This window comes from Theobroma cacao, chromosome 9 (genome assembly GCF_053813885.1).
Source record: "Theobroma cacao isolate CCN51 chromosome 9, ASM5381388v1, whole genome shotgun sequence".
Taxonomy (NCBI): domain Eukaryota; kingdom Viridiplantae; phylum Streptophyta; class Magnoliopsida; order Malvales; family Malvaceae; genus Theobroma; species Theobroma cacao.
In genome coordinates, this window is record NC_142647.1 from 31,808,442 (window position 1) to 31,835,993 (window position 27,552).

The 27,552-nt window shown below is 32.3% G+C and overlaps 2 protein-coding genes and 1 long non-coding RNA gene across 5 annotated transcripts in view; 1 reads left to right on the top strand and 2 right to left on the bottom strand.

The window, feature by feature from the left end:
• The window catches only part of LOC18589157 (cycloartenol synthase 2-like), a 50,579-nt gene extending 35,998 nt beyond the window's left edge, over positions 1-14,581 (top strand). The window contains exons 7-16 of the mRNA XM_018128218.2: positions 5,239-5,427; positions 5,689-5,802; positions 5,949-6,071; positions 6,219-6,341; positions 6,444-6,542; positions 10,058-10,114; positions 10,202-10,248; positions 10,425-10,568; positions 13,881-14,058; positions 14,185-14,581. Of these exons, the coding sequence (XP_017983707.2) occupies positions 5,239-5,427; positions 5,689-5,802; positions 5,949-6,071; positions 6,219-6,341; positions 6,444-6,542; positions 10,058-10,114; positions 10,202-10,248; positions 10,425-10,568; positions 13,881-14,058; positions 14,185-14,484 (1,374 nt within the window). The 3' untranslated portion in view covers positions 14,485-14,581. The remainder of the gene's footprint in view (positions 1-5,238; positions 5,428-5,688; positions 5,803-5,948; positions 6,072-6,218; positions 6,342-6,443; positions 6,543-10,057; positions 10,115-10,201; positions 10,249-10,424; positions 10,569-13,880; positions 14,059-14,184) is intronic.
• LOC108663491 (uncharacterized) lies at positions 4,139-14,359 on the bottom strand. Of its 2 annotated transcripts, none has more exons than XR_016028617.1 (5): positions 14,218-14,359; positions 13,022-13,196; positions 5,940-6,052; positions 5,770-5,865; positions 4,139-4,560 (listed from the first exon to the last, which is right to left on the bottom strand). It is a non-coding gene; the product is annotated as an uncharacterized LOC108663491 (long non-coding RNA). The 2 variants fall into 2 exon arrangements; XR_016028618.1 differs by having other exon boundaries at positions 13,022-13,221; positions 14,218-14,349.
• A 1,506-nt stretch (positions 14,582-16,087) lies between the features above and the next one.
• Positions 16,088-24,794, bottom strand: LOC18589156 (transducin family protein / WD-40 repeat family protein). 2 transcript variants are annotated; one of them, XM_018128360.2, is made up of 18 exons: positions 24,590-24,794; positions 24,439-24,466; positions 24,250-24,350; positions 23,840-24,043; positions 23,503-23,746; positions 22,413-22,588; positions 21,766-21,848; positions 21,397-21,469; positions 20,370-20,435; positions 20,165-20,207; positions 19,913-20,052; positions 19,415-19,621; positions 18,693-18,777; positions 18,171-18,465; positions 17,597-17,858; positions 17,200-17,422; positions 16,863-17,077; positions 16,088-16,581 (listed from the first exon to the last, which is right to left on the bottom strand). In XM_018128360.2, exons 1-18 carry the CDS (start codon positions 24,680-24,682, stop codon positions 16,432-16,434), a joined length of 2,688 nt encoding a protein of 895 aa, XP_017983849.2. In that variant the 5' UTR covers positions 24,683-24,794; the 3' UTR covers positions 16,088-16,431. The 2 variants fall into 2 exon arrangements, with proteins under 2 accessions (XP_017983849.2, XP_017983848.2); XM_018128359.2 differs by having other exon boundaries at positions 24,557-24,794.
• Between the last annotated feature and the right edge of the window lie 2,758 nt (positions 24,795-27,552).

The following is a 27,552-nucleotide window of genomic DNA, read 5'->3' on the forward strand; positions in this document are numbered from 1 at the left end:
AACACTTAGATTACTTAACAGGAATTGAAACAAATGGATCCAGACATTTACAAGGAGTATGTCAAGGCTTACTCATAGAAGTCGAGTCTTTTTTTTACCTAAAAGGAATGATGTAGGCACATCTAGAATTATATTTTATTTAGTATTTTATTTAATTTAGTTTTCTTAATTTTAATTGGTTTAGGATTTTATTTTTCTTTATTCTATTTAATTTGGGATTCTTTTCCTATCTTTGTTAGGATTTTAGTACATTAAGTTTTATTTATTAGGATTAGGATTCTAATCTTTCTATTTGGTAAGAATTTATCATAGTTAGTATAAATAGGTGATCTTTGATAGAAGACTTATTATTATTATTATTATTCTTATTCTTTGTTTAATTTGAATTTTTATTCAAGAGGTTTCTTTAAAACCCAATTATCTTTTTATTGTTTTAAATACAATCAACCCTATTCAAGCCTAATTGTTGAGTTTTAATTGCCCTAAACCTTTCTGCTACATCAGTTCCTCACAATAATCGTAATCATTAGCCAATAGGGCAAAATTCAAAATGTTAATGAACGACTACTTTAAGGCCTTTATACAAAAGTGTAAACATCAATAGTTTTGAATGTTACCAAACAGATTTAAACGCTACTCATTTCAAGGGCTTGTTTCCCCAATTTATAAAATAGCTAGTAATTTACTATGCTCACAAAAGATCAAATTCAGAAGCAATTCGATCAGACAACTTTAGTTGCTTACAACTCATGCATCCCAATTCACTCAATAATAGGCATTTATAAATCAAAGCAGCAAATGAATTCCCAAAACAGTGAGCATAGCAGATTAAATACAGATATGATTCAAAATTCCATAGTGATTTGAAAAAGAATGCCCACTGACCTTCCTTGGTGGGAATTCTCACCAATTACCAATCCTTTTTCCTTAGCTTAAACTTGATAATGTAGCCTAAAAGTTTAAAGCAATTAAAACTCAACAATTAAGCTTGAATGGGGTTGATCGTGTTTGGAACAATAAAAAGATTCAGAATAAATAAAACAACAATAATAATAATAATTCTTTATATAAGACCACCTATTTATACTAGCTAAGATAAATCCTAATCAGATAGTAATCATAATCCAAAATAAATACTTAAATTACTAAAATCCTAATAAAAATAAAAAATCCCAAACTAAATAAAATAAAGAAAATAGCATCCTAAATCAACTAAAATACTAAATAAAACAGAATTCTAAATGCACTTGCATCATTCCCCTCAAGTTAGAAAAAGACTCAACTCCGGTGAGTAGGCTTTAATATACTCCTCGTAGTATGGATTCATTCATTTTAATACCTTTTCACCAATCCAAGTGCTTTCATTAGCAAGTTTACCAAGCCACATCACCAAAATTGTCTATACGGATTCCCTCATCTGTCATGGTCCACACCAACCATTTGAATAATCCATCTGATGTTTTGAAGGTAGTTTTCCATTCATCTCCACTCGTCATTCTAATTTGATAATATCCGCTCTTTAAATTGATTTTTGAAAACACCCTAGAACTAATTAGTTAATGAAGCATCTCATCCAATCGAGGAATAGGAAAACGATATTTTATAGTAATCTTGTTTGTGGCACAATTGTCCACACATATCCTCCATGAACCATCTTTCTTAAGCACTATATCCTCCATGAACCATATTTCTTAAGCACTAACAAAGCTGGGCAAGCACAAGGACTTTTACTTTCACACACTAGACCTTTCTCCAACAACTCCTCGACTTGTCTTTGTACCTCAAATCACTGCATATGTGACATTTTATGTGCTAGCCGATTTGATATTAATGCACCCGGTACCAAATCAATTGCATGTTGGATGCTTCTTAAAGATAAACTTTTTCACAAATCTTCAGTGATTGTTGTTGTCGTCCCTCTTTGTACCACCAAGGACTCACTTTGTGCATAATGAACATCAATTTCCTTTATCTCCTAATCATATTCATCATAAACTAGTTCTAACTCTTCGCAATCCAAATAATTTTCCACATGTAACTTTCCATGAAAGTTAGCTACTTCAATCTTGACTCCTCCACCATTTAAATCAAGAACGTGTAGTAACCGGCCCTACATCTTTTTGTTTGATTCGCGAGTCCATCTTCATGAAAGACGTTCTCGTTCTCAAATTCATCATCATTATCAAAATCTTGAATCTCAAGGGGGTTGTGGTCACTTTCTAGATTTTCCATTCAAGATCCCACTAGTTCCTAACGCTACAAGGCTTGCACAGCCCGGGTGAAGTCATCAATCATTCTCTACATCTCAATCAATTCAGTTTGTTGGGGCTGGTTGCCTTTACCTCAATTTTTGCCTTGACCAACCATAGTCTCCTCACTAAAAATCCTTGTAGGATAACAAGATCATTTGCTCTAATACCACTTGATGTAGTAAAACGGTTTAGGTCAATTAAAATTCAACAATTAGGCTTGAATGTGGTTGATTGTATTTGAAATAATAAAAAGATAATTTAATTTTAAAAAAACCTCTTAAATAAAAATTCGAAATACACAAAATAATAATAATAATTCTTTATTTGGGATAACCTATTTGTACTAGCTAGGATAAGTCTTAATCAAATAGTAATCTTAATTCTAAATAAAGACTTAAAGTACTAAAATCTTAATAAAAATAAAAAAAATCACAAACTAAATAAAATAAATAAAATAAAATCTTAAACCAACTAAAATACTAAATAAAATATAATTCTAAATGCGCCTACATCACTTGACTTAACTAAGGATTTAGCAACTTCAATATACCTTCACCACCCAAGTCCTTGAAGGCTCGACACTTGGTCAAATAATTTCCCACAACTTTTGTTTGGCACAAAGGTGCTTAATTCAACAGCACCTAACAACCATTTCATTCACTCATTAATGATTCTCTAAGAGTCTAAGACTAGGCATTTAGGTGCAGGGGCAGCAACATATTAGTGTTAAAAATTAAACTGAATTCAACCTTACTCACTTTGGTTAATATCAATTTTTTTTTCTGCCAACTTAGGTGATATTGAATTAATTCTCGGGTTGGTAGCTTCCTACTAATATACATATCACAATCAGTTATCATAATTTCAATGTCATAGTGCTTAATGCATTTGGCCAACACATGATGAACAATTTCAGTCTCAATTCAACCATAGATTTTATCTTATTGGTCTGGTTTCCTTACCTCCACTTATGCTCAAGCTTCGAGTTGTTAAAGTACTCAATATAATCTCCTTTCATTTTTTGAATTCCTTGTACATACACATGTATATAAGCAGCATTGTAAGTACCAATTAGTAAACCTTCACATTCAACTTGTGACTTAGTGAAACAACCATTTGCCATGTAATTCTCAATTAACCCTTACCTTATGGATGTTTGACCACCAAACTTTTAGCTTTCAACATGCTTCTTTAACGTTTTCAAATCTGCCACATAGGTGCAAGACCATTAATCCCTTGAATCATTAATCTTGAAGCTTAAATAAAAAGCCCTTACCAAATATTCAAACTACCAAGCTTTTAGCCTTTATCTAAGAAGTTTAATTCCTTCAAAAGCTTGATAGGTAGCCACAGGTTTTGGGCTTGTATGCCTTCACCATTCTTTCCTTGCATTCATTGTCAACTTCACCAAAACATCTTTTGAGAGAACATAACCAAAGCTCTCAAGTTGTGCTTTGAGGAAAATAGAACTAGTGGAAGTTTAAGTAATTAAGAATGGTGAAAACTTTGGAGAGATTAAAGAAGAGTTCTCAGGTTGCTTAGATATTGGAGAGAAAATGAGCTCATTTAGGGTGTCAAGGGGCTTTAAGGTCTTCTAAAATGGTGAGGGGAATGAAAAACTTGGATAACTAAGGCTAACATGTTTTACAAAGTGCTTATCTTTGCAAATGATTAAAGGGCCAACTTAGCACACATGCTCATCCATGTGTTTAGCATATTATCAGTTATATGGAGAAAAGGCTAACATGTTTAAAACATGGCAATGAAAGCATAACTGATCAACACACCCTTCAATGAATTCAATCACATTTGCTTTTAAACCTACCATGAAATTAGAGTGTAGCAAACAATTTAGGGGTAGTTCAACAAATCGAATATGCAATGTATTTTAGTCAGAGGTACAAAGGACTGATAGTTTCTAGTATCAAGAATATATAATTTCAATCATTCGAAGATTAAGACACAACATAAAATATTCATCCCCAGAAATAATCAAGGGTCAACTTAGCATTCCTGTTGCTTTACATGCAGATGCAAACTTAAATGCCAAAGAAGAGGTCATTCTAAAACCGAATCTAGAAGACCTCTAACAAATAGTGAACTTGACCTAGTATTACTAATATCACTTTTGGCGCAGCAAGGCTTGATTCAGCCTGAGCTATTGATTATCAAATTTGCTTGTATTAGAGCATGCCACGCAAGGCTAATTTGGCCCCAACGAGCTTGACCAACAGTCGAACTGACATGATCACACCTCATTTGCCCCCAACGTGCTGATGGTTGCCACTGCTGGCATCAGATTCCCTCACTAGAGAGGTAGACAGGAAATAAAAAACCAAGTTGTCACATGTCATTTTTTGCCACATGGACATAAAGCATGTCCAAGTTTTGGCCACAAGACAACTGTTAGTTAATGGTATAAATGGTTTCTTTCAATTTTTCTTAATTAAATGCAATTGCTAAACGGAAATAAGCTCATGAAAATTCATATCTACACTAATTTAAAATTTTGTGACTATTTGATCCTACTTTAGGAAATCAGCTTTTCATTTTTAGGACAAACAACCATGAAACCCTTAATAAATTTCTCCAAATTATTTCAAATGTCCATTTTTATGTTAGCTTATATTATAAATTGAGAGTTGATACCATTTATCATATTCCGTTTTTCTTTTTTCGCACTCCCACATAAAAATCTTAATTTTCTCAAAACCAATACAAACTTTTGAAATGTAAATATAAGGTCTATTAGGGCTCTTCTGGGCATGCAAATAGATATGTAGAAAAAGATTTCCATATATCGTATAGTAAATATTCTAATACATCATTTGCTAAGAACTAAGGGCAGGTTTGGTTGGGGATCCATTCCCCCCTTTATTCAATGTATTAGTAATTCATCATGTTAAAGTGCATGCCCCTAAACTTTTTTTTTTTTTTTTTTTTACTTAGACTATTAAAATTGGCCTTTTGACAAATGATTTTGCAGGAAGACCTATACTATCCACATCCCATGATACAAAACATATTATGGGGCTGTCTTCAAAAGGTTGGAGAACCTTTTCTCATGAAATGGCCCTTCTCTAAGCTAAGACAAAAGGCTCTTGACATTGTGATGCAACATATCCACTACGAGGATGAAAATTCTCGTTATATTTGCCTTGGCCCTGTTAATAAGGTAGCTACTTGTTTCGAATAAACTTAATCTCAATTTATCCGAGTTTTCAGTTTCTTTTCCTATTATTATTATTATTATTATTATTTTCAAAATGGGTCCTTCTTATGTTCGAAATGTAAGCTAGGTGGGCTTTACATGTCTAGGTTATATTGAATTGGATTTTGGCTTGGGCAACATGCGAAAACCTACCTTTTCTCTACTTAGTAAAACTACTAGGGCCTTTACTAAAACAAAATAAGTGATGTATATTTTATTGATCAGGTACTAAACATGGTATGTTGTTGGGTAGAGGACCCAAACTCAGAGGCATACAAGTGTCACCTTTCAAGAATTAAAGATTACCTCTGGGTGGCTGAAGATGGCATGAAAATGCAGGTATTCAGTTACAATGCAGGTTTCTTCTCTTGCAGAGATTGAATCAGACTTTTGGCTACCACACTAACAGAGGTTTTGCTTGGTCAAAATTGGAAGATTATAAACATATTTATTGATATAGATTAACAAGTATGTACCTATCACAGGGATACAACGGATCTCAACAATGGGATGTTGCTTTTTCTGTTCAAGCAATCTTGGCAACCAACCTTGTCGAGGAATATGGTCCAATGCTTAAGAAAGCTCACAACTTCATCAAAAACACACAAGTATGGATTAGCAACATTTAAAATGTTTTTAGTATAAGTTGTATCATTTCTCAACCATCAAGCTACATTACACAATTTTTAGTAGCACTATAATTTAGATTATAAGTGTATGAATAATTCTTCAAATTCAATGTTGTTTCAATTCAGGTCAAAGAAAAAAGTGGCAGCAACCTTAATTCCTGGTATCGCCACATTTCGAAGGGAGGATGGCCTTTCTCAACACCAGATAATGGCTGGATTGTATCAGATTGCACATCGGAAGGTTTGAAGGTACCTTTGCCCCTGTTCCTTAAAGATATTCTTCATATGATGAATCAAAGGAGTATGGTTTCTGTTTGACGATTTGGGCTAACAATTCCTGATTGGTTGTAGGCAGCACTCTTGTTATCAAGAATGCCATCTGACGTTGTGGACGTAAAGATTACACCAGATCAGTTATATGATGCTGTTAATGTTATTTTATCTTTACAGGTAATATCTGATTTACTTAGTTTACTAATTTAGGGTGACACTTGTGCAATGGTTATACCTCATGACTGTTACTCCCTCTGTCCCATATAAATAGTCCAGTTTTGACTTTACACGAAGTTTAAGAAATTTTAAGTAGAATTTTGACTTTCATTAATATCAAATTTTCTTTAGAGTATTACCCTTGACTTGAAAAAAGAGAAGAAAGTTAGTGGTTATAATTAAGGGTAATAAGGGAAATTAGGAACATTTTTCTTTAACCTTTTAAACGAGACACTAATATGAGACAACTAAAAGTATGCAAACAAGATATAGTATCCAAGGGACAAAGGGAGTAAAACAATGTAGCCATAATCTTCATGCAAAATAAGACATGGTTAAAAATCCTAAACCAAGATCACTAATCGTTAAGTTCACACAAGAACACCTTTGTGGTTTAATTTCTAGTCTCTCTTGTTTATCATTAAAAAATAAGGAATAAGATGGAGCAATGGTTCAAGTCTAGCAATTGTCTTTAATTAAATTGTGGAATACTTCTTGTCTAGTTAGACAATTACTCAAAGAACTACGCAGAAGGTTTATATCATGAAATCACTCAAGAGTGTGATGAATGTATAAGATGTAGAAGATAATCTTTTCTTTTTCTAGTTTTGATCAAAGAAGGAAAGCTAGAGGACCATATTGGAGGCAGGTGATGAAATTTGGAAGATCATATTCTAATGCTAAAAACCCTAAAAGGTAGATTGAAATTTCCTTCAACCATATTGCTTTTCAACTCTAGTTTACCTTCAATAATTTTTTAAAATAAATAAGTAGCAAGGATCGTGTTGGCTAACACTAGCTGAGATAGGCATTCTAGAATCTATTATAATACATGTGCATAGGGATGATGTTAGACATTGCAAAACTATTGAACAAGCTATGTATGCATCTAACTGTGGAGCTGGAAAGAGATGAAGACATGTGGATATACTTCAATATGAAAGGTTTTACATCCACGATATGTTACTATTGTGGTAGGTTAGTCCATAATGACAGGATTGAGGCGGCAAAGATGCATAACAAGGGTAATGAAGCAGCAGTTTTCCGGTAAGGTTCATGGTTATAAGCATTGACATGACCATCAAGAATCAAGAAATAGAAAGAAACTAGTGCTTGCACAAATTTAGAGCAACAGTAATGCAATGAAAAAAGTTGGAAAAGTGGCATTGGCAGGGATGTTTAGTAAACTAGAGTGTCGCTGAGACATGCAATGTAGCAAGGGTTAAACACAAAAAGATAGTCAAGAATGTATAACTACTGGAGTAGAGCCTCAATGCTTGACAAGTAATTTGAAATGGTAAGAATTTTGTTCAGATAAGACGAAAGAGAGGTAAATGTGTTCTGGAATCAAAGAAGAAAGTTGTTGAAATAATTGTAGGAAGTCAATAAATGTTCTTTATGAGAGGCAAATCAAGAGTTAATTAGTAGACAATCATGACCAAAAAATATTCTCATGGAATAAGCTCATGCCGTCCAAGGGGCTTGGAGACTATTATAGGACCATTGGCCAAGCCTCGGCTAAAATATTGAAGCCTGGCCCATCCAATATATATAAAGAATAATTATTTAATAATAGGATAATTTCATATTTGACGTGGCATTTTAGCCAGATGGTGAGTTTTGATTGGCTGTTGACATGTCATTGCACTTGGTTAACAATGTTTAGACGTTGGGCCACATTAATATACAAAATAAAAGTTCAAGTATCACTTGCACATTGTTTCAATACAAGTACTAAATTAGACAATTTCTATACTTCAAGGATCAAATATGACATTATCCCCTTAATAATATCATAGTAATAATAAAATAAATAAATAAACTGCTCAAGGTTTAGCATTAGATTTTTAACTTGCACCGAGTATGCAGTAAGTCTTTACCCTTTTAAAGCTAACAAAAAGCCAAAAAGGAAAATATAATAGAAATAACCCATTTTACTCTTTTGGTCAAACCAAAATAGTCAATTAAATGTTTAGTGCACATGAGTCAAGTAGAGTGATATCTTATGTTTCTATGTTGAGTGTGTGAATGCTAAACAGAATTCTTGATGATAGTAAAGGCACATTTATTGGCACGAAAGATAGAAATTCGATGCATGAACATACAAAAGTCATGCAATTATTGCCTCTTGTAGTAAGTTTGAGCACAACTACTTGCAACAATTTATTCATTTATAAGAGTGAAAAGTCTAACAAAATCTTATTTCTTTTTAGACCAAGACATAAGCATATTTCTAAGATTAATAAATGCCACAGGTGATCTTTCAACCCACTTTGATGGCTGAAAAAGTCAACATGAAAATATGCAATAGATAAAAAGATGACCCTTTTGGATAGCTGTGAATACAACAACCAAGTTGTTCCCACTATGAGCAAATGTTCCCTTTGTATATATTAGGGTAAAATACTCACTCCCCTAACTTTTGGTCATAATTCTAAGCAGTTCATTAGTTTTCGAAATGGACAATCTACTCCAAAAATGTAAACACCGTTAACAAAAAATATAAAAAGACTAAAATACCCTTTCTTTGTTATTAATTTTAAAAATTATTATTATTATTTTCTTTTTTGAAAAAAAAAAAATAGAAAGCACCGACTGATGCTCCCCAAGAGAGGGGAGCACTGATCGGTGCTCCCTTCTCTTGGGGAGCACTAGATCTGGTGCCCACTTGTTTTTTTTTTTTTTGGAAAAAAAACTATATAATAATAATTTTTATTAATAATAAAGAATAAAATTATCCTTTTGATATTGCCATGTGCTCCCCTCCCTTGGGGAGCACTAGATCTGGTGCTCACTTGTTTTTTTTTTTTTTGGAAAAAAATTATATAATAATAATTTTTACAATTAATAAAAAATAAAATTATCCTTATGATATTACCATGTCATCAAACTAACGGAAACATTAACAGTTGACTAACAGCTACACCTATGTGTTAAGTGAAAAATATTTTTTGAAGTAAAGTATCCATTTTAAAAACTAACGAACTCGCTTAGAATATCAATTAAAACTTAGAAGGTGAGGGTATTTTGCCCTATATATTAGTAGGATTAAATCAATACTCACAAAAGATCATATATATTGATTTATTAGCCCAAGTACAAAAATAAGTCAACACTTTATAATTTAAATGCTTATTGAAATAAATGAGGCTTGGAGTTTCTCGCTAAACTCATGGCATATTTTAATAAATCTCTAAAGTATATATTCAATCATATTCTTAACAAGATGGATGATATCTTATATCGACGATAGAGTTTAAAAACTTCAGAAGCAGGTTTATATGTTTTACATATGTCCATTTAAGTAACTATATTAGCTTAACAATTTAATATTAAGTCCCTTATTTATGATTAAATGGACACATAACAAACATATAAGCGCATTTTATGGTGTTTTTAAACTTCTTTGCCAACATATTTAGTAATAATCCTTCCTAACTGCAATATTTGGCATATCACTTGTTCTTAAATTACAGAACAACAGCGGTGGTTTTGCATCATATGAGCTCACAAGATCTTACGCATGGTTGGAAGTAAGAATAGTTTCTCATCCATTTACACTGTAAAGAAATGAGAGACAATTTTATTTGAGCTTTAACTGTTTTTCACCTATATTATAGATGTTCAATCCAGCAGAATTGTTTCGAGATATCATCATTGACTATCAGTAAGATCGACAAATACTTCCTCTACGTTTTTTTGCTATATTTTCGTTTTGGTTGGGGATACTTTAAGCCATAACTGATTGTTTTGCTATTACTGACACCACATAATTTTAATATAATTCAAGCATATATCATGCATGTCTATTATGCTTTAATCACTCAAAATTTGATTTTACAGGTATGTGGAATGCACTTCGGCAGCTATTCAAAGCCTTAAATTATTTCTGAAGCTGCATCCAAGTTATAAAAAGAAAGAAATAGAAGCTTGTGTTGCAAAAGCAATCAACTTCATTGAAAGTATACAACTACCTGACGGATCATGGTAACTTTTCTGAACTTTTTCTTGAAGCATTTTATTACATTAGACCTCAAGGTTATTAATATAAAGCAAATCAATTGAAGGAATGAAATTAATCTCACAACAAGGAAGATATAGATTTTTTTTAGTTCAAGAGCTCACCGCATGCTTTTACGAAGAGATGATAAGAGATCCCTCTATAAACGATGGAGTTGAGAACAATTTTAGCACTCAACCTCACCAAATCCTAACCATCACACCTAATAGTCTGTCTACCGTGTTTCTACACCCTAAAAGGCTTGTAGGAAGGCCCCTTATGTCATAATATGTCCAAAAAATCTCAGCATTAGTATCTTAGTGGTAAGTTGTTCATGCTCAAGTTAAAGGAACACCTTCCTAAATCAAATTTGAAAGGGCACATCAACCCACAATATAGGATTTTTCTTTTAACAACTTGAAATTCCTCCAAGCTCACCATAACAAACAACTTAAACACCAAATTCTTCTGCACAGATAGAATCAAAGGATTTAACTGACTTAATACAAATACCAAACAATGCTTGAATTTGGGAGCAGGGATAGGCTTGGTCAACATGCACTTTTGCAAGATCCTTGATAGTGGGAACCTTCATGACAACTATATCTCATTGATACACATGATTTCAAACAAGCAAAATTTGCCATTCTAATTTATGCGTAGGCTGCTCACAAAATATTTAATTCCTAATTATGTGAATGGTATTTAGCTGTTAGAAAACATAACAATTGAATCCTATAGTAAGCTAAGATGATCAACTAGCCCCTCTGACCATAGGTCTTTCATCTTCGATAATTTTATGTATTTTCATTCTGTAGTAGATAAGGCAATGTAAACCATAGAGCCTTCCAACTACAAATTTCTCTTGGGGGAACTAAGCTATAACTGATTAAATATCTCAACTTACCAAGTCTCACACGAAATTAGAATCCATAAAACCCATGACTCTATCAAAACAACAAAACAACTGTTTTGATCCTAAATCAAATACAAATTTGCAATACCCACGTGTTTCTAAAAGTTCACTTAATTCCTTTTACTGACTTTTATTGGGATAATCCATACACCAATTAACTCCATGAACTGCATATTGCTTGCTAAAGTGTAGATCAAAAAAAACAAGAAGGGGATGAATTGGATTGTCTCCAAATTCCTGAAATATGTGAAGAAAATATGATGAAAATATATAAAGAAATGCACAATAAACTTGAATCAAGATAGAAAACTAGTGAGCGAGAGATCTAATACAATGATTTGAAGTTGATTTATAAGGCGCTTCACTCATTTTCCTTGGATTTCTTTTAGTAAAATATTTACTCCACTATCAATATTTCAATAAAGGATTCTATGTCAACAAATTCCCTTGTTTTTGAAGAGTTGTATCGATACACTTAGCAAGTGTATCATTACTCCTAAAAACTCAGATTCGAGCATTTGATGTTTGGACTCTAAAATTAGTAGTATCTATATTAATAACGGTGAGCTTAAGTGTTACATGCCTGATGCTCTTCAAAACTCACATGAATCTTAATTGAGAATTTTGCTTATACTTAAATTGAGAATTTGGAGCTAACTTTAGGTGGAAATTTTGAATTTATAGAAATAAATTTTTCAATAAAACACATAATTTCAAGTATTTCAAAATTAATACAAAACTAGTAATCTCTCATTCTTTTTAATATGGCAAACTGTATGAATTTTTTTTATAATGTCCATTTCTCTGAATAAAGTTTTTACTTGGGTTATTCCTATAATTCATAATCTCCATTACATCACTCTTTACGTCTCAAACTCCATATAACTCAAGAATAAAATTTCTTCAGAGAGCTACAATGACCTCTTACTTGAACCTATAGGTGTCCAAGGACCAGAGTATTCACCCGGGTTGTAGACTCATGCACTTCAGGTTAGGCTTGGACTTTAAATTTTTTGGGTGAGCCTGGATGGGCCTGACCCAAAACATTATTTTACTAATAAATAAAATTCTATTTAACTTTAACTTTAACTTTCTTTCCAAATATTAAAAGTTAATATGAAGATACTTTTATTACTTTTCAATAAACCATTATGTACATGGTTTGGTTGGGTGGGGCTCAAGCTTGGGTTTTCCAAGGAAGCCTCCCAATTGGGGCCTATTCAAGCCCATGGAATTGTTATTTGAACCATCATCCTAGGATTTCCGATGACAAGACTTTCTCCTGATTGCTTTTACCTTCTTCATTGAACAACTTCTTTCTCAACTCGCTAAAGTTCAAGGCCATTTTCAAATTTTCAAGATAAATGTTTTCTCATGAATATAATGTTGAATAAATTTTTATAAAAAAGGAGGCAATAATAAAAATACAATCCAAGCTTTGTTCTCATCATCAAATTTATAATATCTTCTTTAGATTCAGAATAATAGAATCAAAATCATCAAGGTGTGTTATATTGAGTGTACCTTCATTTTGAGGGTGCAGAAGCTCAATCATTTTTGAGAGATTTGGCATATATTTACTCTCCAACTTGAGTCACAATTCCAATTTGGTAGTCTTTTCTGCTACATCTTATGACTCTACAAGCTTTCTCCAACATCAGGTTTTTCATTTGCCAATGAATTCTTCAATGACTTGTCCCTAGCACCAAAATGCTCTAATAAACCTATTGAATCAACAAAATCAAACTGATACACCATACACTGAAGGTATTGTGCAAATGCATGAGCAATTTATCAAACCCTTACAATGCACACTAAAAATCTAGCACCAAGAGCATAATCACCTTTTGCAATATTTGCAAAGACGGTAATATTGGGTGTTTTGATGCTAGATTTTGGGAATTAGATCCTAGTGTATTTGATATAGAGCAAATCTATTTATGAAAAGAAAGGAATGCAGAACAAGAAACACAAGCATTTACATGATTCTTGACAGTTTATACCCACAAGAAGAGATACTTAAAAATTTTTCTTAATTATAATTCAAAAAACAGAATTTATAATGATTGTATTGGGCAACTTCACCAATCCAAAGTTCCAAAACATTCAATAACCGTTCTCTTGAATTCGACATTCTAAAAGCCATATTTTACCAGTAGGTTGCTAGATCTCTTGATGGGTAAAAACCCAAAAAAGAAGAGAAAATTTATCAGTGATTCCTTGAAGCAAGAGGCAAAAAGGCATTTCAAGAAGCAAAAACACATCCCATTGGCAGCATTTGCTTTGTTGATTTCTTAACTCATTGTCGTGTTGAGTAAAGAACATTTGTAGAAAAATGTAGATATGAGTTTGTTGTCAAGGATTAGTGACATTGTGTAATTAGGTATGGGTCATGGGGAGTTTGCTTTGTCTACGGAACATGGTTTGGGATAAAGGGGCTGGTGGCTGGCGATAGGACCTATCACAACTGTCATAGCATCAGAAAAGCCTGTGATTTCTTACTGTCGAAGCAGCTTGAATCTGGTGGGTGGGGAGAGAGCTATCTATCCAGCCAAAATAAGGTCGACTTCCTTTCAATTTGTTCAATGGCATTGCAGTTTACTATGGTTTTCTTGCTACTGTCCTGGGTTTTGTAACAGCTGTAGCATATCTATGTACAAGAATTACTGGGTTTGTTTTTTGAACAGGAGTACACTAATTTGGAAGGAAACAGAGAGCACCTGGTGACGACTGCATGGGCAATGTTAGCTCTGATGGAAGCTGGACAGGCGGAGAGAGATCCAACACCATTGCATCGGGCAGCCAAGGTGTTGCTGAATTCACAGTTGGAAAATGGAGAATTCCCGCAGCAGGACATCATTGGAGTGTTCAATAAGAATTGCATGATCAGCTACTCAGCCTACAGAAATATATTTCCCATATGGGCCCTTGGGCACTACCTTAACCGCCTTCTGCTTCCTTCTCCCTCACAACTCAAACAGGCCTAGACGGACCCAGTCCTGTAAATAAATCAAACACAATGTGTGATTGTGTTCAAACTTTGAATCTTTCCAAAATAATTATTAAACTTTTGATTTTTTATCACATGTAAATATATCATAGTATTTGAAAATTTGAACAAATAAATTATATATTTTATTATCAAAATTAATTTTTAATTATTAAATTTTAAAATATATTGTGATTATTATTATCTTGAAATATTCCTAAAACATTAAAAATAGAAAGAATTCTTTTTAGAAAAATAACCAAAATATAAAAAACTAAAAGAGATTTTTTAAAAGAAATTGGAAGTAATTTTTTTTATTTTTAAAAGTTTATTAAAAATTAAAAAAAAAAGAAATAATTTTTATAATTTAAAAAATCGTGATCATAACAAAGAATATCTTCTATTTTTTAAAAAATCTAAATATATTTTTTATTTTATGAATTTTCTAATCTTTTATAATTTTTTAAAAATAAAATTTTTTTTTATTGTTCTAGAAATTGCTAACAAATAAAAAGTTATTTTCTAATTAATATTAGCATGAATTTGCCCCGATGCTTGATTATTTGTTACAAAAAAAAAAACTAGGTTTTTCTATTATAAAATAAATTATAAGAATTTTTACTGTTATTATTACACATATAGTTAAGATTGTAGGAAGATTAATTTCAATTTTACGATGTATCTAATTTCTTTATGTTAAACTGTAATCGAATTATACTTATTGTTACCTTTTACTATGTTTAAAATAATTATAATATATTTTAACTAAATTATAACACATTTTATGAATTTTACATAAAATTCATTATGCTCCCATGTTTACGTTTTAATTAAAATAATATTTTTGTTAACATTAACATTTTCTTTAATTTTCAAAATTATATTTTTTGTGTAAGAATTTTTAATAGCTAAGTTGAAGGATAGAAATTACTTTAAAAGTTATTTACAAAAAATAATGTATTTTTCTATTTTAAAATAAATAATATGATTTTTTTCTTTATTTTTATACATTTATGTTATACTTTTAGAAAGACTAATTTCTACTTTACCGTACATCTTACTTATTTACAATAAACCATAATAAAGTTATCCTTATAATTACTTTTCATTGCATTTTAAATCATTATAATTTATTTCAAAGTTGATTTCTATGTTTTTGGACATTGTACATTAGATTTACATATTTTTATATTTATTCTCATGCATTTAAATTAAAATTTTAAAAGTATTTTTTTTAACTTTAACATTTTTATTTAATTAACTAATTTTTTTTGTGTATAAAAATTTTTGTATATCTAGGTTGAGGAATACAAATTATTTTAAAATTATTTTTAAAAAAATAAAATTGATCTTTTAGATGCCCAAAATTTAATTATATTAGATTACTTTATAAGAGAATTATTTACTTCTTACATAATCCACCAACCAAAACCTAAGACAAATTTTATTCCAACCTATTAATTAAATATTAACTCAATTAAAATAAAAGTTGCACAGAATTTGAGAATGAAATATTTTTAATTCTAATAATACTGAATAATTTATAAATTAATATTACAAAATTTAATCATTTATACTTTTAATTTTTTTTTGGAAAAGTATACTTTAAATTTATCTATAGTTAATATTGAAAAAAGCACGTGACAAAATAATAAATACAAATAAATGTATGAAATGTGTCTTTTGGTTATGGGTGAATACATTACTAAAAACTCGTAATTTAATAACTAAAACTAGGGATGATACAAGCAAAATACCATGCATCCTCCTCTCCTCTGCGGACCAGATCTCCTTTTCTCCTCTACACTTGCAACAAGAAATAAATGGGGTCTAAAGACAATTCATGGCCATTTGCAGGAACTGGAACTTTCATTCTATTGGTCAAGTTAAATCATGTTGCATCCCAAAAATTCATTCAACTCACAAAAATTATCTGCCTGCCACTTCAAAATTGTGAATTACTGAGGAAAGTGACCATGCATCTTGTTCCTTGAAACAATGTATCTACTCTCTGCCATACGTCACATTGAATTTCAAGGAGCTGCCTTGCCTTGCCTTGTAACTTTGAATGGCATCGTATAGTTTCGCCATGTATCTGACATTACATCAAAGAACAACCAACATAAGCCCTCTAGCTTTAACATAAGAAAGTGAGCCAGAATATTACACATAACTCTAATTGTTGCTCAAAAGTAGCAGTGAACATATTAATCAAGGAAAGCCAGCTCAAACACTATTGAGACTTTCCGACTTCAGAATTTTGAGCTCATTGCCACTCGTACAATTTACAAAACCTACATCATACCAAAGTGGCCAATGACTGAAATCTTTTTACCAGAAAACAAAATTCCTTTAAATAAGGTAAGAAACCAATACCTTCAGAAATAACCTGATAAGTGCTTGTATGAACTCAAAGTTGTTTCTGCAGGAAACCTCATGAATAAAATAGTCCAATAGCAGTTCGATTGAAATCATCTCAGGTCGGCTATCAAGTTCTTGCTGATTCTCATCATCTATAATTTGAAGCATCCTAAGCTCCATATCCAAAGTCGAAGGAGATAAACCTTTAACATAATCAGTAAATGCTGAAACTGCAACAAGTTAAGCACACAAAATGTGAGCTGCAATATGTTTGCCACAAATATTTGGTAAAATTTCAACAGTGAAACCTTTCAGCTAAAGTCAGAAAATAATGGCATTTTCTAGTACTTACAGTTTTTCATCTCAGCGGAAGACTGAAGAAGTTGCAAAAATGGAGACGGTGGCATGTCAAATTTCCCGTCATTCTTTTCCACTTCATTGTCTTTTGCTTCATTATCCCCATCAGCTGGCTCACTAGGCGTGAATAGTATCTCTCCAGAAAGAGATGGAATTGAAGGCAGGAAGAAAGGAGCCTTCTCAGGTTTTTTGGGAGGCTCAATTGGTTTGTTGCGAACCTGCAATTATGGTTTTTCTTTTTTTAATAATGCAATTTATGGACTCAATCTTTGCAGAACCCTACCTAAACTATACATAGAGGCAAAATAATGATGTATGAACATATATTAGCATCTCTACTTTCAATACCTAAATACTTAAGATAAAAGCATTCAGGCAGAGTAAAGACAGACCTTTATAATGTCTAAATTGATCAAGCTTTGCCATTGACTCTTTGGCAATAGTGAGAGAGTAACTAGTTCTGGTATCTGCTTAATGAAAGTTGCAGAAACAGAGGTGTCTTTCGAAACTGAGTTGTCCACAACAGGTTCATTAGAATCCTCAGTTTGAGATCCATCCATAGATGAGATGGATGGCAACTTGACCTTTACAACTTCCTTTCCACTTGCAAAGGAATCCACATTTGAAGCGCCAGAGAAGATTGACTGATTAACCCTGATCAGAATTGCCACCCACTTAATTCTTCTTACTAAGATATAAGGCCAAAATATAGTCACAAGGAACACCTGTATACTGTACATTCTGAATGATTAAAATGTATCGCATTTATCCTCTTTACATTTTTCCAATAGTAAACATTATCATTCATGTTGTTTAACTAGAAGAAATGCATCACATCACATCAATGAGCTTCTTCAGGTTTTTCAGCTACTCAGTGTGAATAGAAAGATCACAAAGAAGATAACTTCAACTAATAGCCAACTTCTTTCACCTATAAAGATAAAGGCGACAAAATTGAAAACTTACCACAGATAAACCCCATTCTGATCAACATGGGTAGTTGCTAAAACATCCATATTTGGTGACAAGGACAATGCTGTGATAGACACATCAACATTTATAGCATCAATTTGTCTGGCTAAGACAACATCCCAAATTCTCAGACTCCCATCCATGCTGGATGATAGAAGCCATTTGCCATCCTCACTGAAACACAAATCAGTAATACGGTCTGTGTGGCCTTCAAATTTACGAACCATTCTTAATGCCACAATGTCAAATATACGGATAAGCAAATCATCAGTTACAGTGGCCAAAAGACCTGCAAAATAAGGTCAAAATAAAAGCAGTTGCTAAATATATGATCTAAAACTTTTCAAAACAAAAAAATATGATCTAAAGACAATGAAAAGACTAAGAAATTGGAATGCATAGACAGAGCAACCACATAGCTGCAGGAGTACATGCACACAAAACACACACACACACACACATAGAAAATACCAGGGTTCAACGCCGATAATTAGAAAGATCAAAAGAAGCACCTACCGTTGAGACGATTGTAAACAATCTTAACAACAGCACATCCAATTTCCCATCTAGATTTTAGTTCACGTCCCTTGAAATCCCATACCTGCAGAGAGTATCAATTTGACGAATTATAATATCCAGTAAAGTTTATAAATTAGGATAAGTTTCCATCAGAACTTGTTGCTAGTAGCTGGGAAATATTTCGAAGTAAACACAAATAAAGGTGGATCATCAGGTGCTAAAAATGCTTTCTTGTTGGGAACAAAAAAACAAAAGGTGGTAAAAATGTTTTCCTCACAACAACCACAATATACAGCCTCTATAAGGTTTATAAATGCCCATTCCCGAGGTACAATTTTATTTTTAGCCAAATTCTACCTTGGGCTATGCAGAGGGCATAAACAACCACTTTCGACCAACTCACAAAAATTCGGTACAATTTGGTGTCCAGTGTCGCCAAGGAGTGTGCTTGGGCCATAAGGGGTAGTGCAATTTAGCAGCAGCACTTCACACCTTTCCAGGCAGAACACACTTATCAAGTTAAAGAGCTTGAGTGGCAAATGACACAGAAAAGGCAGTGGCCCTCCGTTTTCTTTATTTTTTTAATTTTTATAATGTATTCTTAGTTGACAAAAGGAGGTCAAATGTTTTTTCATTTAAAACAACTATATCCACATATTACTGTTTGAAGTCAGTGTTTAGATTAGGAAAGTAGAACAATTATCTAGGAAAGAATATACCTTAATGTCTCCATGATATCCTGCGCTTATCATTAACGTATTTGTAGAATCACAAGCAACTCCAATGACCTCTCCATCATGAGCACTTCTTTTTGACATGTCCAGATAACTACCTCGACTGCTTCCTGATTGGAGATTGAATCTCTCAATCCAACCAGCAGCTGTCCCTAGAACAGCAAAATTACCACAAGCACTGATGGCACAGGCCTGCAACCAGCTAGAACAAATCATCAGTTGCAATTCATATAGTTCAAGAAATGCTAATTTCAAGCAGGCTTTTGCTCATCTTTGAATAGTCTAATATCAGCAGTATTTTGCTGCTTGATTTTTAAATGAAGTGGAATAGTTCAGCCATCTTGTCTATAATTTAAAAAATACACAAATTTCAGAAAGAGCATTCTATGTATTCTATATTTTGGTGCAAGAGAAATATTATTAGAGATCTTAATAAATAAAAATGCAATAATTACTGAGTATAGGAATTGGATCAAGCATAACCTTCACAGGTGTGGGATTTTCAGGACATGGTCTCAGGATATGCTCACCAAGCACAAAATTTTGCAGTCTCCACACGTATGCCTGTTCAGTATCCATATGGCATGTAACCACATTGCACCAATCTCGCTCCCTAATTTCAGCTTTTTTTACATATGAGAGGAAGAGGGGACACCAAAATTAGATCACTTTGAAATGTTGCAAATCTCATCTATGTCTCTAAATGATAAAACAGCATATAGTGGAAGATCATACCACAATCAAACGCAATAACTGGCTTTAATTTTAGTTCCTCTTCCTGAAATTGAAAATAAGAAACTAAGAAGCTGAAAACAAGAATTTACTAAATAGACAAACAGTACCAATATTAACAGAAGAAACTAGTAGTATACGCAGATATATATTGAGATAACTCATGCTAGCTTAGTAAGAAAAGTTCAATGTGTCACCCCAGCCATACCTTCATTCTGAGTTTCTTGGCTCGCTTAGATATGTGCCTTTGGGAAAGCTCTCTACTTTGCTGATCCTGATCACAACAGATTTGACAGTTGTTTACCAACAAATTAAAAAATTAGGTGAATTGAGAAGTAGCATGTGAATATAGAAGTTCATAGATATAAAGCAAGAGTAAGAGCAAAACAATGAGTAATGTGAAGCAAAACCTAAGCTCTTTTCAAATGGCAGATTAAATAAATAAAGGATTTTATCCGGTTGTGCATGGGCGAAAAGATACTTAGCATCAGACAAAAAGATTAAATGACATTCAAGTCTAGATTTAATTCAGACAATTTAAGCGATAGGAACAAAGAGCAGATTCATATCAAAGAACTAAAAGACCAGTGTGAAGATTAGGAATCAAGGAAGGTACTAAAACCTACCCCAAAAATAATACACAGCTAGTGAACCATTTTAGAAAAATGATGGTCAATTTCAAGCAGCATGTCTTAGGGTCCAATGTTTTAATTACAAACCCGTTAACATAGTTTTATAAGATACAGACTAAAAATGGAAACAAACAGAGATTAAGAAAAGAAATCTTTCTTGGAAAGCAGATAAGAAAATGAAGCAATTTAATGCACAAATGACCAGTACAAGAGACAAAAGAAAAAACAGCAAACAACACTATCAATCTAGATAAATCTGAAATAACGACAATAATAACTTATCAACGCATGGACAGGGTATAATTTCATTTTATCTTCTTCCTGTACATGGATTGTGATTGTACCGCCATTAAAGCAAGAATTGAGGAACAGAACATTTTACTAAACAAATCTTGTACTTTATGAAGAGAGCTGGGGAAATTCATCATCTGCTTAAATGCATGATTCAACTGCAGCCAACAACAATCAGGAATTGCAAACTTTTTGATGAAGGAGGCCTTATTTGGATGTACATAAATTAGTGCAATGGTCAATCAGAAGTTTCATTCATATCATATATATTCATGAAGCAAAACAAAATTTTACTGATTATAGACACCAAACCTGGATGACAGAGAAAAGGCGAAAAGCACGATCTTGGCCAGCAGACAGGATATGCCTTCCATTGGCATAGAACCTGCCATAAGCAGGTAGAATTTACAACAAGGCAAGGATGAAGTAAAAAAAAAATCTCCCGAATTTTTTAAATACTTGAAAGTGCAGGCCAGATAGAAATTCAGTGTAACTACAAATTAGAATTTCAGAGGCCATATGGCGAGTACTACCACAAGTAGCTTAGCTTGTATCCTTCTGAAATTGCATTGACCTTATTCAAAATGGCTTCTAATATATTTTTACTTGTCAAAGAAATAAAGGGGGAAAATGAATATATAGAATGTTGCACATGCCTAAAACTAACCAGACTGCTGTTACCTGATGCAAAGTGGAGGAGCACTATGTCCGCTTCGAAACCGTAGAAGACGAGGATCTCCATCACTAGTGTCAAAAATCCACATCTACCAAAGATAATAATTCAGAAATCCATTTCCCAATAAGATAAAATGATCATGCGAGGGAGAGACCATAATGCAAAAACAAACACTGATAAACATTCCACACTAATCTGAAAGAAAATCTAGTTTGGTAATAAAATAGCAAGCATGCAGCCTAATTCTGCTAGCAAAGTTTAGCATCAAAATATCAACTAGCCACCAAATAGTAAGAAGTAGTGATAATAATCTACAGGTATCTACAAAATCCCAGCTGCTTGTCTAATTAGGAACGAGAAGAATCAGATTTAACGGGATGCATACATAGATCTGTGTAGAAGTCAATTCTTAAATAAACCATAACATAGTTATTGCCATAGTTAAGGTCTAAAACATTGAATATGATAATATATATGTGTCTGTGTGTGTGTATCATTAAACCTCAAATATCCTTATCATACAAAGCAACTTAAATCCATATACTGCATCCTGATTCTGTTTCACCTTACTTCGACAATTTAAAACTGTAGGCATACGAAATTTCATCAAATGGCTGGTAGACGAAAGAGAATGATATTAAATTAATCATACCTTAATTGAGTTGTCAGCTGATGAACTCATCAGCACAGGCTCATTAGCAAAAAAGTGAAGTGAAATAATAGAACTTTCATGAGCCTCTCTGATGACTGATTGAAGCCTTCTTTTCTCAAGATTCCATATGCTTATGACACCAGATGAACCTCCAGACGCTAGAAGAGACTGTCCATCTAAAGAATATAGAACACACAACTTGAGTAAACATATATTTCATTTTTGAAGAGAGAGAATACATATATTTCTATAATAGGAAAAACTTGAACAAAAGCCCTATTCCCAAACTTCTATGATTGTTTGAGATTAGAGCAAAAGCACAAAGTATCATTTAACAAGTTGATCAACCTCTTGGAGACATAAAAGGTTCTCAATTTTGAGTGTGAAGGGATTAAATAATGACCAAGAAAACTGCCGCATATCTGACTGTAAGAAAATAGGTTAGATAAAATAAATGTCCATAATTTAGCCATGAATTTTAATTACTTCCCAAGATAAATAAAGGCTGCATATCTGACTGTAAGATAACAGGTTAGATAGAATAAATGTCCTCCATAATTTAGCCATGAACTTGTAATTACTTCCCAGGATAAATGATGGCTGCAACCTATGGGTGTAAACAAAACAAGCTACTTGGGCTCAGCTTAATGAATACTCAAATTTGACTCCTTCATTGTCAAGCCGAGCTCGAGCAATGAATCAAGCCAAGTTCAAGCTTTGTAATATTCAGCTCAAATGGTTTGTGAGCCTTTCAAGCTTTCAAATTTTTTTAATATTTACAATATATTTACATGTTTTTTAGTTTTCTTTGAGTTTTGAATTTGCGCTCAAGCCCAAGTTAGGTTACGAGCTCTTTACTTAAGTTAATGAAATTCAAGCATAATTGAGTTGAGCTCAAGTAGGTCGATTATTTTTCAAGCCAAACTCAAGCAGAACAAAATAAAGCTCAATCGAACTCAAGCCCGGCATGTATCAAGTCAGCTCAATTACACCACTACTGCAGCCTAAGCAAATTGCAATATAGATTATATAACAAAAAAAGCTCCAGAACCAAGCAAATAGCTCTTGAAAGCTTCATAATAGGAATTACCTGTACTAAATGATAAGGCAGTGACAGTGCCTCGTGCAGAATGTTTATATGTGATAACTTCTTCATCATAACGTATATTATGAACATGAATTATTCCATCAGTACAACCAACAGCAATTACATCTAGTGCCGGTGACGACACACAACTGCAGATTCCCGAATTCCATCCTTTAAACTCATAAAGTTTTTTCTTCGTGCTGATGTTCCAAAGCTGCAAAGAGCCCTCCTGGCTCCCTATAAGAACCTGTTCACATGGTTCCCAGTTTTACATGGCCATATTATAGTGACATTTGAAATCCATCCATCACTATATTAACAACAAAGTGGTGGCTGTTACCTTGTTTAAGTAAGTATCTGGATGCATTATACAAGTAGGAGTGAATTTTGCATCTAGCATGATATGTCCAATCGGAGCAAGATTGTCTTCAATTCCTTTGAACGTCCAGATGAAAACATTACCATCAGCATCGACACTTAAAACATGGTCTCCAAACAAAAGCAATAAGTTGACTTTAGCATTGTGTCTGCTCCAATTGGCTACCTGCCAAAGCATTGATTTTACCACCAGACTCCAAAATAAGAAAAAAAAAAAGTAGGATTCCACATATGTTATACAAGGCAGTGAAGCATTAACTGATTCTAGAGACTAACGAGTGATTTGGATTGGCTTACCTATTGAAAACCGAACTTTCCATTAGACTCTAAGCTGATTTTGTTAAAAAAAATGAATAAGGAATAAGTATAAACCTGGTGAGCTCGTTTAAATACGGCAATATCAGTCCCATAGGCAGCAAATGTGAAATCACGATACGAAGCAAGAGCTCGAATCTTCTTGGGCAGCTGAGGGCCTATATGGACAGCAACTCTTAGTTCATACATTAAAAAAACAGAAACGAGAAATTCAAATTAGATTGAGAAGAAAAAAAAACAACTGACCGATAAGCACCAAATTGAGTTTCGAGCACTGCAAGAGGAAGCCAAAAGAAGGAAAAAAGTCAATATGTGCAACTTCAGGGAAAGCGAAAAAACAAGAAAGAAAGCTCAACAAGATTACATTGTAAATCTGAAAAGCTTTGCCAACACTGACAGTGAGAAAAGTTTCGGTGCCCAATCGCTGAACAGAGAAAGGAACTCCGCTGGTTATGTACCCTATTGCTCTATATGGCTCAAATATCCCCATTCTTTTCTTTTCTTTCAATTCAAAGAAACACAGACAGACACACAAATGGCCCGGTTTTGTAAGTCTTTTCTTCGGAGATGGAGGAGGGTTTAGGGCTTTGGAAGTATAAGAGTAAAACGGCATAGACATTCGACTAAAACGATAGGAGGCAACAGACGTAATATATTTGGTTTCGTTTGGGTAATTTTGTCATTTATCCTATTCTCTTCATTTTCGTCTTTTTTTTTTTTCTTAAGAAAGAGTGAGGGAGGAGCAAAGAAATGGGGCCACCAAGCTAAAAGGGTAGAAAATCTGAAGAAACGGTATTTTTGGTATTTTATCACTTTAATTTTTTAATAAAATATAATTGTTGGATATTATATTGTTTAAAAGATAATATTACAATATTCGTTATATATAAAAAAGTACTATACAAAATTTTGAAAAAATTAATATGGTAACTTTTGATTTACAAACAATTTATTGAGAATATTATGTTCATAAGTAAAATTACGACTATGTATGAATATTTAAGTTTAATACATTTGTATTTTTTTTTAATTAAGTGCATGTTTGTTCTGAATTTTTTTCAACTTATTTATCTCTTAAAAACAAAGTTAAGCCAAACATGATCTTTTGATAAGTTTTTAAAAAAATAATTTTTTTAAAAAACAATATCTTTAAAAAAAGAGCTTAAAAAGAACTCTAAAGATGAGCTTTCTCTTCTCTTCTTTTAAAAACACATTAATTTTTTAGAAAATACCCCTTTTCTCCTCTTTTATACAAATTACCATTCTTCAACGTAAATCACGATTTTCTTTTTCTCTACCTTTCTCTACAAAAACTAATAAAAAAATAAAAAATCTAACAATAAAATATCAAAATCTAGAATTTTTTTATTCTTACAAAGATTAAGAGAAAAAAAATCTAAAATTCAAAACTGCATTCAGATACTATTTAAAGATTTTCTCTTTTTTTCACTAAAAAATATTTAATGTTAAATACATCGTTTCCTCTTTTTTCTGCTTTTTGAGAAATTGAAGCATAATGGTCCGATTACTTGTTAGATCAACAAAAATCTAATACTATTGCTACTATACAAGTTTGAGAGTTATTCTTTTTTTTATTGATTTCTTCGATTTTAACATTTGAAATTATATATAAATTTGAAGCATTACATTATAACTTATTAGGTGATTGAATATGGCATGAATGCCTTTTATAGTAATTTTAATCAAAATTAGAGCTTATATAATTTATTTTGTTAAACAGTTTACCAAACAGTTTTAGCTTAACTCTAAAAGTTATTATTTTTCATAAAAACTTAATAATAGCTTTTAGGTTAAAAAAAGTTAGGTCAAACAAGCTCTAAATTAGTTAATTAATTAATTTAGACAAAATTTGCATGCTTTTTATGATTATTAGCGTGTTGCCTACCTGTTGTGTTGGAGACACGGATTATTCTGGAAGTTTTGCTGGAAACATGATACAAAAGCATATCTATAGACAATGTGTAAGAAATTTTATAAGTATTGTGGAAAACATGATACAGAAATATATCCATACGCAACTTGTAAGCCATAGTATTTTGGAGGTTACATTTGTTGTTGAAATATATGCATGTGAGTGTTGCAGGAAATCTTGTGCGAAAAAAATTAGAGGGAATCTGTTTGATTGTTCATAGCATAATGAATCAAGTAACAAATAAATCAATCAATGAACGGAAAAATAATGTTCAAAATGTTAGAACCAAAAATAGAAGAATATATGACCATAAAACTTTCTTCAATTCCTTCTTTGATACAGTTCCCATGCTGAGATGAACCTTTAATTTGAGAGACCACGTGGTCAACAGGAAATTAAGCAGTAGCTATAAACAAAAATGAAAATGCAAAACCAACCGATTTAAATAAAAGTAAACATGAAATTAGGCTAACATATAACAGCAACAAAGGTTTTGTGGAGAATGAAAAATTAAAACATTCAGAAACATATATAATAGCAGCAAAGGTTTTTGTGGAGAATGAACAAATGCAAAAAATGACAAAGAAATATTGAATTGAAGAAATTATGTTCTTTTTCTTTTTTTTTTGAACTTCTTTTCCAATATAAAAGAACGAAAAAAAAACTGTAATGAACTCAAAATTTTAATTCTTGTTTTCAGTATTATCATATACTTTAGATATTAAAACTTAACCCCAAAAGCTTAAAACTATTTTTTTAACATATAGCAGTCTTTAATCAACTAAACATTACAGGTCTCAAAAATCTCAATCATCATCTTTTGTGTGTGACCTATTAGGCTTCTAATATGTTGATAATGGAATTAAATTGTAATATTAATTAATTAATTAATTTTATAGACCAAGATTGGCATCTAACAATGCATTATGGTCATCCAAATGTTAGAAAAGTTAAGATGGTTTGACTCAACCTTTTTTAATGATCAATCTCTTAGTGTAATTCATTCTCTCATCATATATTTCAGAAATGATAAAACCATGGTGCAGTGTTTACTCTCATAGATTTCCATATCGTTCTTGAAAGATTTGCCATCGTGATTACGACATCACTTGGCTAGGTAATATTTTTTATTACTCCTTTTAAATTTTATTTCTATTAAAACCACCAAGATGATCCATGTGTTGTGGTATGGCATAGTACGTTTAAAATTTTTATTTTCTACTATGTATAATAATTGTTATCTATGAGTTTCATGCCATTCCACCAGAAGCAAGTGAAAACCTAGTGTATGATTTAAGTCCAGCTTAAATCATCACACTCTCAATTTAATTCATAATGCAACTTATTGTGTGTGACCCATTATGTTTCTGACATGTTGGCAATGGAATTGAATTATAATTTTTATTAAATTAATTAATTCAATTCTG

Excerpts from the sequence above, each read along its gene's own strand:
- LOC18589156 (XM_018128359.2), bottom strand. The coding sequence starts at position 24,682 with ATGGGGATATTTGAGCCATATAGAGCAATAGGGTACATAACCAGCGGA. Across the intron at positions 20,053-20,164 it reads AGTTATTGCGTTTGATTGTG|CTGAAATTAGGGAGCGAGAT; the intron begins GTATGATCTTCC and ends ATGTAAAAAAAG. Across the intron at positions 19,622-19,912 it reads AAAATCCCACACCTGTGAAG|GCCTGTGCCATCAGTGCTTG; the intron begins GTTATGCTTGAT and ends AGCTGGTTGCAG.